A 13248-nucleotide genomic window follows, 5' to 3' on the forward strand; every position below is an offset into this window, starting at 1 on the left:
GGTGAAGTTACAACATAGGACTACATGCATGCTGAATAGCTGAAGCAGCATGCTAAAGACAGAGCTAAGCAATCCCACAACCAACAGATCAGATCAATGCTCTGAAGTTCTGCCATATCCAGTCGTTAATGGTGGTGGACAATTAAACAACTAACGGGAGGAGGAGGCTCTGTGAACATCCCCATCCTCAATGATGGCAGAGTCCCGCATGTGAGTGCATAAGACAAGGCTGAAGCGTTTGCAACCATCTTCAGCCAGAAGTGCCGAGTGGATGATCCATCTCAGCAGCCTCCCGATATCCTCCCCATCACAGAAGCCAGTCTTCAGCCAATTCGATTCACTCCCCGTGATGTCAAGAAATGTCTGAGTGCACTGGATACAGCAAAGGCTATGGGCCCCGACAACATCCTGGCTATAGTGCTGAAGGCTTGTGCTCCAGAACAAACTGCGCCTCCAGCCAAGCTGTTCCAGTACGGCGACAACACTGGCATCTACCCGACAAAGTGGAAAATTGCCCAGGTATGTCCTGACCACAAAAAGCAGGACAAATCCAATCCGGCCAATTACCACCCCATCAGTTTATTCTCAATCATCAGCAAAGTGATGGAAGGTGTCGTCGACAGTGCTATCAAGCGGCACTTACTCACCAATAACCTGCCCACCAGTGCTCAGTTTGGGTTCCACCAGGACCACTCGGCTCCACACCTCATTACAGCCTTGGTCCAAACGTGGATAAAAGAGCTGAATTCCAGAGGTGAAGTGAGAGTGACTGCCCTTGACATCAAGGCAGCACTTGACCGAGTGTGGCAAGAAGCAGCCCTAGTAAAATTGAAGTCAATGGGAATCAGGGGGAAAACTCTCCAGTGGCTGGAGTCATACCTAGCACAAAGGAAGATGGTAGTGGTTGTTGGAGGCCAATCATCTATGCCCCAGGACATCACTGCAGGAGTTCCTCAGGGCAGTGTCCTTGGCCCAACCATCTTCAGCTGCTTCATCAATGACCTTCCCTCCATCATAAGGTCAGAAGTGGGGAGTGTGATGGAATTCTCTTCACTTGCCTGGATGAGTACAGCTCCAACAATACACAAGAAGCTCAACACCATCCAAGACAAAGCAGCCAGCTAGATTGGCACCCCATCCACCACCTTAAACATTCACTCCTTCCACCACCAGCGCACCATGGTTGCAGCGAGTACCATCTACAAGACGCACTGTAGCAACTCGCCAAGGCTTCTTCGACAGCACCTTCCAAACTCACGGCCTCTACCATCTAGAAGGACAAAGGCAGCAGGCGCATGGGAACACCACCACCTGCACGTTCCCCTCCAAGTCACACGCCATCCCAACTTGGAAATATATCGCCGTTTCTTCATCGTGACTGGGTCAAAATCCTGGAACTCCCTACCTAACAGCACTGTGGGAAAACCTTCACCACACGGACTGCAGCGGTTCAAGAAGGCAGCTCACCAACATCTTCTCAAAGTCAATTAGGGATGGGCAGTAAGTGCTGGTCTTGCTAGCAATGCCTACATCCCATGAATGAATAAAAAAGAACACACATTGGCAGCTATTCTACCGTTACAGGCACAACTCCCAAACATCCTGCAAGACACTCACTGACATACTTCCCTCTGTGTTGCAGGACAAGTTGGCGCATAACAGCCAGCAGCAGGGAGGAATGGACGGGGGATGGGGGACAAGCATGCCTACATGTCCTCACTCCCATGGAGGAGACCGTGCTGAGGATCATTGGGCGAGCCGTTGCTACGGCCGTGGCCACTGGCAGCACTGCAGCTCCCGGCGATGGGGGTCTCCGCATACCTAATCCTCCTTCTCATTTCCCACATCTCCCTCATCCCACAATCTTTTCAGACTCACGTGCTGCAGATGGTGTTGGCATGCACGTCTTACTTGCTCTTCTCCCCGTTCCACAACTGAACCCGTCTCCCTTTGTCATTGAAGATACCCAGGAACTGAAGCCAGCACCATCCGAGGTGGAGGAGCAGGAGGTGGAGAGCACGGACACTGAATCTGCACCGTCACTCGATCTGACGCTCACATCCACCAGCTCAGATACTGACACCGCGCGTCTTTTAGAGGCTAGGTTAGAGGAGGGATCTGCACGTGGTGAGATACCGGGCACATGTGCGCAAGAGCCAGGGCAGGGGGGGGAACAGATACCACATGTGCCAGCTCGCCAGAGAGCGAGGTTGCACAATGGTTCTGCTGCCGAGGAGTCAGATGATGACTTTGATGGGCTAGGCTACGCAAGAAGGCTGATGGGCGTACGCAACCAAATGCTTGGTGCACTGGAAAGCCTGCCAGAAAGTCTATGCACAATGTCAAGGGGCATGGAGGAGTCCAGCTCCAACTTGGCATAGGGCTTTATGCAGAGCTTGGAGCCCATCCTTTCCCACATGGAACGGGTGGTCACCTCCATCAGCACACCTGTGGAACCCACCATGATGCAGCGTCTGATGACCGAGGTCTCAGTTTCCATTGCAGCACAAATGGCTTCTATTGCAGCACAAACAGATGTCATCAAAGGTCTGCATGCTTCATCTGGAGCTCAAACTGCTGTTCTGAAAGTTCAGACTGATGCGTTCCAGGCTCAGATTGCTGATATCGTACTCTGGGTACCACTGTGGAACGGGGCTTCCAGGGCATCACAGCGCTTCAGCAATCTCTTCTCCAGCAGATCACCAGGAGCGCCGAGGGGCCGCCCCGTGTTAGTGGCAGTCGTACCTGCTGTCCTCTCTCAGGACGACAGCATTCCTGCTCCCACCCCATCAGTGTCCTTGCTGTTGTCTGTCAGCCAGCCAGGTCAGACTGCTGCAGCCCACGCCTAGATGATGCAGTTTGAAGCCGGGCCCTCTCGGCCCAGAGCTGCTCAAGGTCGATCTCCATGACCGTTGGCACGTTTCTCAATTGAAGGTTGGCAGCCTTCCACCATCCATGCTGCAGCCACTGGGGATGCACCCCTTAAGAGCGCTAAGAAAGGCAGTCCTGCCACATCCAGTCGTGAATGGTGGTGGACAATTAAACAACTAACGGGAGGAGGAGGCTCTGCAAACATCCCCATCCTCAATGATGGTGGAGTCCAGCACGTGAGTGCAAAAGACAAGGCTGAAGCGTTTGCAACCATCTTCAGCCAGAAGTGCCGAGTGGATGATCCATCTCGGCCTCCTCCCGATATCCCCACCATCACAGAAGCCAGTCTTCAGCCAATTCAATTCACTCCACGTGATATCAAGAAACGGCTGAGTGCACTGGATACAGCAAAGGCTATGGGCCCCGACAACATCCCAGCTGTAGTGCTGAAGTCTTGTGCTCCAGAACTAGCTGCGCCTCTAGCCAAGCTGTTCCAGTACAGCTACAACACTGGCATCCACCCGACAATGTGGAAAATTGCCCAGGTATGTCCTGTCCACAAAAAGCAGGACAAATCCAATCCGGCCAATTACCGCCCCATCGGTCTATTCTCAATCATCAGCAAAGTGATGGAAGGTGTCATCGACAGTGCTATCAAGCGGCACTTACTCACCAATAACCTGCTCACCGATGCTCAGTTTGGGTTCCGCCAGGACCACTCGGCTCCAGACCTCATTATAGCCTTGGTCCAAACATGGACAAAAGAGCTGAATTCCAGAGGTGAGGTGAGAGTGACTGCCCTTGACATCAAGGCAGCATTTGACAGTGTGGCACCAAGGAGCCCTTGTAAAATTGAAGTCAATGGGAATCAGGGGGAAAACTCTCCAGTGGCTGGAGTCATACCTAGCACAAAGGAAGATGGTAGTGGTTGTTGGAGGCCAATCATCTCAGCCCCAGGACATTGCTGCAGGAGTCCCTCAAGGCAGTGTCCTAGGCCCAACCATCTTCAGCTGCTTCATCAATGACCTTCCCTCCATCATAAGGTCAGAAATGGGGATGTTCGCTGATGATTGCACAGTGTTCAGTTCCATTCGCAACCCCTCAAATAATGAAGCAGTCCGAGCCCGCATGCAGCAAGACCTGGACAACATCCAGGCTTGGGCTCATAAGTGGCAAGTAACATTCGCGCCAGATAAGTGCCAGGCAATGACCATCTCCAACAAGAGAGAGTCTAACCACCTCCCCTTGACATTCAACGGCATTACCATCGCCGAATCCCCCACCATCAACATCCTGGGGGTCACCATTGACCAGAAACTTAACTGGACCAGCCATATAAATACTGTGGCTATGAGAGCAGGTCAGAGGCTGGGTATCCTGCGGCGAGTGACTCACCTCCTGACTCCCCAAAGCCTTTCCACCATCTACAAGGCACAAGTCAGGAGTGTGATGGAATACTCTCCACTTGCTTGGATGAGTGCGGCTCCAACAACACTCAAGAAGCTCGACACCATCCAAGATAAAGCAGTCCGCTTGATTGGCACCCCATCCACCAGCCTAAACATTCACTCCCTTCACCACCGGCACACTGTGGCTGTAGTGTGTACCATCCACAGGATGCACTGCAGCAACTGGCCAAGGCTTCTTCGACAGCACCTCCCAAACCCGCGACCTCTACCACCTAGAAGGACAAGAGCAGCAGGCACATGGGAACAACACCACCTGCACGTTCCCCTCCAAATGTTGGAAATATATCGCCGTTCCTTCATCGTCCCTGGGTCAAAATCCTGGAACTCCCTTCCTAACAGCACTGTGGGAGAATCGTCACCACACGGACTGCAGCGGTTCAAGAAGGCGGCTCACCACCACCTTCTCGAGGGCAATTAGGGATGGGCAATAAATGCCGGCCTCGCCAGCGACGCCCACATCCCATGAACGAATATTTAAAAAAACGTGGTCGCACACCAGCTGCACATTGAGGGATTGAAAGCCCTTTCTGTTCATGAAGATGGCCGAGTTGAGACGTGGAGCACGCGTGGCAATATGCGTGCAGTCAATGGCCACCCTGAACCATGGGGAAGCCTGCAATGTGAGCAAACCCTCGTGCTCGCTCGTTCTGTCGAGTGGGAAGGTTATGAATCTGTTGCGCAGCTTGTACGGTGCTTCAGTGACCTTCCTTATGCAGCAGTGCACTGCAAACTGCAAGATGCTGCACATATCACCAGCAGCGGCCTGAAAGGATCCATAGCCGTAAAAGTTCAGCACCACGGTTACCTTCACAGCCTCAGGCAATGCTGTCCTTGCTCTGCTCTGAAGCTGTAGTTGTGGCTGCAGCAGTTGACATATCTCTGTCAGAAGCCTCTTTCGTGAACCGCAGCCGTCAGATGCACTGAGCTTCACTCAGGCTGAGGTAAGAGAATTGGCCCCTGAGGGCCCTCATTGGATATGGCCTCCTGCTCAGTACCCTGCGCCCCTCCTCCTCCTCCCTTTCCTCACAGCTTGACCTGCTCTGCATGGCCTTTTTGCTTGCTCCCAGTCATATTCAACGCCCAGTGGGAGCCCTAGCAGGCCACTCATGTTTGCCAGCAATCTTGTTCAGCAAACTGTTGTAAATGCCGCCAACGCTAATGCAGGACCTGCCAGACCACTCTCTATATAATATTGCAACTTTCTCCAAGAATAGCAAGCTTCAACAAACACGTCCAATTGTACCAGCAGCCAGAAGCAATAATCCAGCAACTAACCAGCAACACCTGCATGATCCCTTTAAATAGCGCTCGTGGGGGGGTCCTCCAGGCCGTTTACAACCTGTTCAGCTGTGCGTGGTTAAGACAGTGTGTTGGCTGGAGCATTGAATTCCAAAATGGCATCTGTCCCTTTAAATCAGCATTGCACACTGATCTAACGCATATTCTCCTTATTTTACACGCTCCCGGCATTCGTTATCTGCACGTGCGCAAACACCTTTACCAAGCTGGCGTCCGGTGCACGTCATGCTGGAAGCGTGTGCGCACACTTCGGATGCCATTTTGGGTCCTTAGGAGGCCGTATAGCGCCTACAAAACGGGCACTACGTTGCCTAATTTATAGCCCACAGAGTCGGATCAACCTTCCTTTTGCTATGAAAACTGTGGGCCATTGGCTTCTAATGGGCCTTGAACGGAGCAATGGCGTAAACAAAAACAACGGGGTTAAAGTGACGTCCAAAGGTCGTAGCTCCCCACTTTGGAACTGCTCTCTCAGGACCCTGCTTGCCAATATAAAAGTATCTACCAATAACAGTTTTAACTGTGATTGGTTTAAAATATTATAATTTATTTACTATACACTGCTATTGGAAGGCCAATTGTTATAAGTTACATCCACTCTGTACCGTTGGAATAATTATACCATCTGGCATTTTCCCAGGATTAAGAACTACAGTGGGAATGACGCCAAATGTTGTCTTCAGTACTGAATGAAATAATTTCTCTTGGCAATAACGGAGGATCAACACACAAGTGAAACTGGTGTGCACGGGGAAAGCCACAATTTTGTTCTTAACGGCTGCAGGAAAAGTAGGAGAACAAGGCTGGAATAGGCAAACTGAAAGAGGTCACTGTAGAAAGACAACTATAGGCATGGGTTGAATATGGAGAAGGTATTACAGTAAAGGCAGCATAAGCAGTGAAGTATATTGCACCACCGAACAGACAAGCCTTTTCAACTTCTTTCATTACTGTACTAATTTATTACAATTGTTACTTTTTGGCAGTAAATTATTTCACATTTCTTCCCCATTTTTTCCTCATCTGAGTCGTTGAATAAGATACCAGGCGAGCAACCTGCTCCCAAATATGGGTTAATACTGATGTGTAGCCAAAAGGTGTGCAAGGGTGACGATTCTATCGCCTATCCTTATGCCATAGCTGAGATTGGAAAGTCCATGTGGTGCACACGGGCGTGATCTGTTTCCAATGGCTCTGTGAAACAGTGCAATGGTGCACCAAAGTGCTGTGCCAATGTTCTTATGTTAATCACAGGTATGTTTTAATCACGTTTCATATTTCTTAATTTAAGATAACCTACTCTCTGAAATCAAATAGTTTTAAAACACGAGAAGAAGAATTTTGTGTAAATAGCACATAGTTTGCTATATTTTGTGTCTGTTCACACTTCAGAATCTCATAGAAGGTAAATTTATCTCTATGCTGTGGCTTTTTTTATAGGCGATATATATTGTAGTAAAGACAAAATCTGTAAGGACAATAGTGAGATCAGCTTATAACTAAATAAAGATCGAAAAAGATGCCGAGAACCTAGATATAAAACCAGAGTTAAGGGATAATTTCCTGAGTGTTTTGCTGGCTGCAGGGAACCTCATCCACCAGTAGCACATATCAGAAAAGTACTTGAGTATCTGGAAGTGAATGGCAACATTCAAACAAGCAGCAGCCAATGGCCCAGATTTTATCTCCAAGCAGGTTTTGGGTGGGTAAGTTGGAAATCACCCACTGCTCCAGAAATAAGGCCCAGCTTATTTCAACGCCCAGGACTCATTAAATCCCGCTGGCTGATTTCCCGCCAGGAATGAGATGGAAGCAGCTGAAAACCGCACATCCCAGAAGCCACCTGCAGACAGAAGGTAGATGGCAGGATCAGCTGCAGAGGCCATTTCGCAAGGGTCTCACATTCGGGACGGGATGGTGGGGTGGGGGGGGGTGGTGGCGGAGGGGAGTACGGAGCATGGCAAGCCTAAACTTTCCTTGTAGGGCCAGAAGGAGCACTCCTCCTTCTCCTAGCCCCACAAAGGAATGAAAAAAAAGCACATGTTCCAACCTCTTCTTCCTGATAGTTCCCAACTGGCTTTCACCTAGCAGGATAGCCACAACAGCTACTGCGCTCATGCCTCAGTTAAAATTGCAGTCCCGATGACGTCATCAGGGCCCAACGTGCATATGTACAAAGGGACCCCGCTGGCTTTGACCGGGTATTATCGCTGCCTTATGGTTACAATTCAGAAAGGTGGGATCCTGGTGGTTTTCTGGCAGGTAAGTAACCTGGGTGATTTTAATTGGCCACCTGGCCAGTTTCCACTGGGTGGGTAGGGTTAGAATCACCCCTGGTGTTTCAGGAAAAGAAGTACAGAGCATAGAATAAAGTAACTAGATACTTTAAAACTAGCTTAAGATATTACAAATTTAAGGCAGAGGCCAGGAGTATTCCTTGACATAGAGGGTGATGAACAGCTGGAACAGAAGAAACTAGGGCACTGGACTCATTTAAGAAACAGCTAAGATATTGTTGCAGGAAAGCAGGCTGCATACGCTACAGACATTCTGTTAAAGAAAGGGTTAATCCTCAAATTCTGCGACGCTGAAACTCAAACAAAGGACTTTTACATCCAATGTTATCAAAGTTCTCAATTTAGCTGCTCAGTGGGATCTGAACAAGACTTCTCAAAGTTGTAGACTAATGGACAGAGTAATGTGCAATGGGTCTTGCAAAAAAAGTAATAAGCAAGGAAGAGCCTTGGAAAGCAATTGGGGTCAAGGCTCCAGTGTCCTAGTTGTAATCTGGGCACTAGCAAAAAAAGGAAAAATGTAGCCAAGCATCCCAGAGGAAGGCAAAACTGCCTCATGCTACAGCAGCCAACCCTATTAAAGAAAGAGGTCACTTATCAGTGGCAAGTTGAGTCCAAATTGTAAACTTAACTTTGCTAAGCTGCCCTTTAATCTTCATCATTGAGCATAGCACTCTGATATTGTTATTTCGCAAAACCCAGTTAAGGCTGAGATATTGTAATACACTTCAGTTTCCTACATTACAACAATAACTACACTTCAAAAGTACTTAATTGGCTGTAAAGTGTTCATTTTTTTTTCTTTCTTACCATTGCACCTATGACAATCTAGACTCTGTTGACTGAAAATATATGACCTAGTACTTATTGTAATTCTGACAATGCTTACCCTTCTGATAGTGTTAGTTGCGTTATCAAAGATATTGTTTAAAAAAAGTATTAGTTAATGCATCTTTGTATCCAACTTGATCTATGACTATTCTGGTAAGTGGGATTTACTCACACTGCAGTACTAGTTTTGACAGGGTTGGTTCATGTAAAGATTAATATAATTCAGCCTGGGTTAGGTAAATTGAAGCATAAGAAAAGATGTCAAACTATTAACAGCAATACAAGTAATAAAATAAATGAACAGTAAAAGAAAATAATTAAAAGTGGTTACTGCACAAAACAGAAATTAATTCAAATATTAATCACTTTAATAGTGAAGTGGTCACCTCAACATTGGCATTGTTCCCATTATAGACACTGGACCCAGGAAGATGGCAGATATAACATTTCGTGAGGATATGAAGAGTGGAAGGCTTGCAGTGAACAACTTAAGTAAACTTGACAACACATTTGTGCTTTTCTCTTTGTTAATTTCTAAATGGAAATATTTAATTTTTTTAATAATTTGTATCAGATTTTAAGCTTTGTAAAATGTGGGTGTATTCTAATCAATCTGAACAGAACACTTACATTGGAGTAGATTATTGCATCCCTAATTGGGATGCAGCTGAATTCTGATTAATGAATCACCAGTTTGCCAAGAAATGTTAGATTTGGATCAGAGTTATGCTTAAAGATTTCTATAGACTGTTTATAAGAAAAACAACCAGCTCATAATACTTGAATCTCATCCAACTTATGCTACTATTGAATTTGAATGAAAACACTTTGTCTTATAATATAACTTTCCACAACAGATTTCCAGTATGGAAAGGGTGGCTTAAATCTATAAGAATTGCAGATAATTGAAAATACAGAAAATCAGTTTTGTTCAGTAAAGATTGTTAATTAAGTGATCAATGTATAATATATGTCAGCGATCAGCTGACCACATAACCAAGTAGCACTGAGCAAGAGCATTGTGCCCGGCATGACAGAAATGACAGGCTTACTTTTGTAAACCACAGGTCCTTAATGTGTGTTCTGTTTATGCAACAGAGTTAAGTTAAATTTTTTAAATTCTGAATTTCTTACATAGTGTTTCATCAATTCTAGGCAGATTTACTACCGCAGTTGTAGTGAGAGGATGAACAGCAACAGCATGACACTAAGTGAAGAGGCCCAAAATCGACAAAAGTACATTGAAAAGCAATTAAGCTTTTCAACATCTTCTCTTCTTAAGTAAAACCATTTAAAAGAAACAGAACACATACTGGAAAAATTAAGCCACTCCTGTTCCAACATTTCCAATGGTGACTGATTGAAAGCATGAACTGTAGTCACCATGAATATGTAATGCCTATGGCATTTTGATGACTGTAGTTTGCAGATTTTATTTTTCATGACAGATTTTTTTTAAAATACAGATAATTGAAGATTAATTAATAATGTGATAAGGATTGTACATTTAAGGGTTATGCCTTGACCAGAAATTATATATAATCAAAGTGTATGAGTATATTAAGGTCCCATGCTTTGATCAGGTACCCATTTATCTAGAAGTCAACAAAAGTAATTTTTAGGCTGTTCCCCAATGTGGTTTCAAAATAAAATTTACCTGAACATAAACACACTGAACACAGTAATGTTCTGTTCCATTGTACAAGACTTTTACCCTGTTATAGGAATGCGTTGTTTACACCCAACTCAAAATGGAGAAATTGCTGGTAAAGATATTCAGGATAAGAACACATACCTCTGCTTCATTCTCTCATGCATCGTTCCATGCTGGATACATTGGTCTTCCATTTCGTCATTTCTTGCTTGCAGTTTCTCCAATCTTTCCTGTAAATACTCTTTCTCCTGGCAAAGTTGCCCAACCTCCGATCTGGAATATATAATTTTACAGATGAGAATAGTTGAGAGAAAATCAAGAAAGACCAAATGTAAGAAAGAAACACCGAATGAGAAAAACAACAATAATGCCTGTCTGTGTGAAAATGTGTTGTCGTGGGAAGGGGTAAGGAAGAGGAAGGGAGAAAATATTAATCATTTAATACAAAATGTTTGACTCTGAAACAGCTCTAACCAAAGTCACAAATTACATCCTCTGTGACTGTGACGGTGGTGCATTATCCCTCCTCCACCTCTCTGCAGCCTTTGACGTGTTTGACCACACTATCCTGAGATGAGAATAGTTGCCCTCAACATCAAGGCAGCATTTGACTGAGTATGGAATTAAGGAGCCCTAGCAAATCTGGTCAACAGGGGTCTATGGCAAACCCTCTAATGGCTGGAGCCATACCTGAAGGTGGCTTTGATTGTCAGAGGCCAATCATCACACCTCAGGCCACCAATGCAAGACTTCCAAAGGACAGTGTCCCTGGCCCAATCATTTTCAGCTACTACATCAATGATCTTTCCTCCATCATAAGGTCAGGAGTGGGGCTGTTCGCTGATGACTGCACAGTGTTCAGTCCCATTCACAACTTCTGCAATTGTGGATCAGTGCATGCTAGCCTACAGCAGCACCTGGATAGCATCCAGGTTTGGGCTGACAAGTGCAGGTAACATTTGTGCCAAATGAGTGTAAACCAATGACAATTTCCAACAAAAGGAGGCCCAACCACCCCTCCTGAGCTCCAATGACACAATCATCATCTAGTCCTCTCCCATCAATATCTTGGAGGGTCACCACCAACCAGAAACTTACCTGGACCAGCCATATCAACACCATGGTTACAAGAACAGGGCATAGGACTAGGTACTCTAAGACAAGTGGCTTACTTTCTGACCTCTCAATGCCTCTGCACCATTTACATGGCTCAAGTCAAGAGTGTGATCCAATACTCACCAATCGCCTGGGTGGGTGAGCTGCAACAACATTCAAGAAGCTTGACACCATCCAGGATAAGGAAGTGCAATTGATCGGTGCCCTGCCCCTGAACTCAATATTTATACTCTCCACTAAAGGTGCACTATGGCTGGAGTACGTAGTACCTACAGGATGCAGTACATCGAAATGCAATGAAGGTTTACCAGACTGATTCCTAGGATGGCAGGACTGACGCATGAGGAGAGATTGGGTCGACTAGGCCTATATTCACTAGAGTTTAGAAGAATGAGAGGTGATCTCATCGAAACATATAAAATTCTAACAGGACTAGACAGACTAGATGCAGGGAAGATGTTCCCGATGGCTGGGGAGTCCAGAACCAGGGGTCTAGTCTTAGGATATGGGGTATGCCATTTAGAACCAAGATGAGGAGAAATTTCTTCACTCAGAGGGTGGTGAACCCATGGAATTCTCTACCACAGAACATAAGGCAGTGGAGGCCAAGTCATTAGATGTATTCAAGAAGGAGATAGATATATTTCTTAATGCAAAAGGGATTAAGGGATATGGGGAAAAAGCGGGAACGGGGTACTGAGTTAGATGATCAGCCATGATCATTTTGAACGGCGGAGCAGGCCTGAAGGGCCGAATGGCCTACTTTTGCTCCTATTTTCTATGTTTCTATCAACTTGCCCCGCAACCTCCACCACCGGGAAGAACAAGAGCAGCAATGTTATGTGAACATCATCACATGTAAGTTCCTCTCCAAGTCACGCACCATCCTAACTTGCACATATACTGCCGTTCCTTCATTATTGCCGAGTCAAAATCCTGCAATTCCAATACCTAACAGCATCTTGGAAACACTATCACCACAAGGACCACAGTGGTTTAAGGAGAAGGCTCACCACTACCTGCTCAATACAACTTCGAATGGGCAATAAGTACAGCCTCACCAGTGTTGCCCACATCCTGAGAACAAATCAAAGGTATATTGCCTTACTATGAGGACTGCTACATTTTTAGTTATTTTTATCTTTATTACTCCAGATATATTTTTGACTTTTGTGTTTCAGACTACTCCTGTAGGTGAGCCCGTGCTCCCTACATTTTTCTTGAGGGTGGCTCTACCTGCTCTGATATCAAGGTAAGTTTGACAGCACGCTGAGGATAACAAACAGAAACCTGTCTTTAGATTGCGTTAGCTTCTGTTTCTATCTTGTGCCCCTACGGTATCCTCCTCACATCTTCGAGAAGAAGCAGCATGGCAAACACCAGACATTGTTTTCGGCTAAACAAATTTATTCATCGTTAAAGGAACAAGTGAATAAATAACAGTATTAATTTATATTTGCAGCAGTTGATAGACTATACTAACTCTTCGTACAAGGAAAATAATAAATGACTCCCAGTCTCCATACTAAACTACATATTATAACTAACTTTTGTGAGGTAGTTGTAATTTATATTCTTGCCAATAATGGGAGTACCTGGCTAGTTAGCATTTTGAAAGTTCCAGACAGAATCACTCTAAAGATTGCCGAAAGCCTAGTACCTGTATGAAAGCTTCAGATTGATTCAAAGATTTTAAAAGAAGCAAACTGATAAA

At 45.7% G+C, this 13248-nt stretch overlaps 1 protein-coding gene across 7 annotated transcripts in view; it reads right to left on the reverse strand.

Moving 5' to 3' along the window:
- sdccag8 (SHH signaling and ciliogenesis regulator sdccag8) overlaps positions 1 to 13248 on the reverse strand; it is a 263176-nt gene that overhangs the window by 68320 nt on the left and 181608 nt on the right. For all 7 annotated transcript variants that reach the window (XR_010963604.1, XM_067988650.1, XM_067988651.1 and 4 more), the window contains one exon: positions 10560 to 10691. Coding sequence is in view for 6 of the 7 variants with exons in the window: in XM_067988650.1 (XP_067844751.1) it covers positions 10560 to 10691 (132 nt within the window). In the remaining variant the exon portion in view is untranslated. The remainder of the gene's footprint in view (positions 1 to 10559; positions 10692 to 13248) is intronic.

The sequence above is a fragment of the Heptranchias perlo genome, chromosome 8, assembly GCF_035084215.1.
Source record: "Heptranchias perlo isolate sHepPer1 chromosome 8, sHepPer1.hap1, whole genome shotgun sequence".
In the NCBI taxonomy this organism is placed as follows: Eukaryota; Metazoa; Chordata; class Chondrichthyes; order Hexanchiformes; family Hexanchidae; genus Heptranchias; species Heptranchias perlo.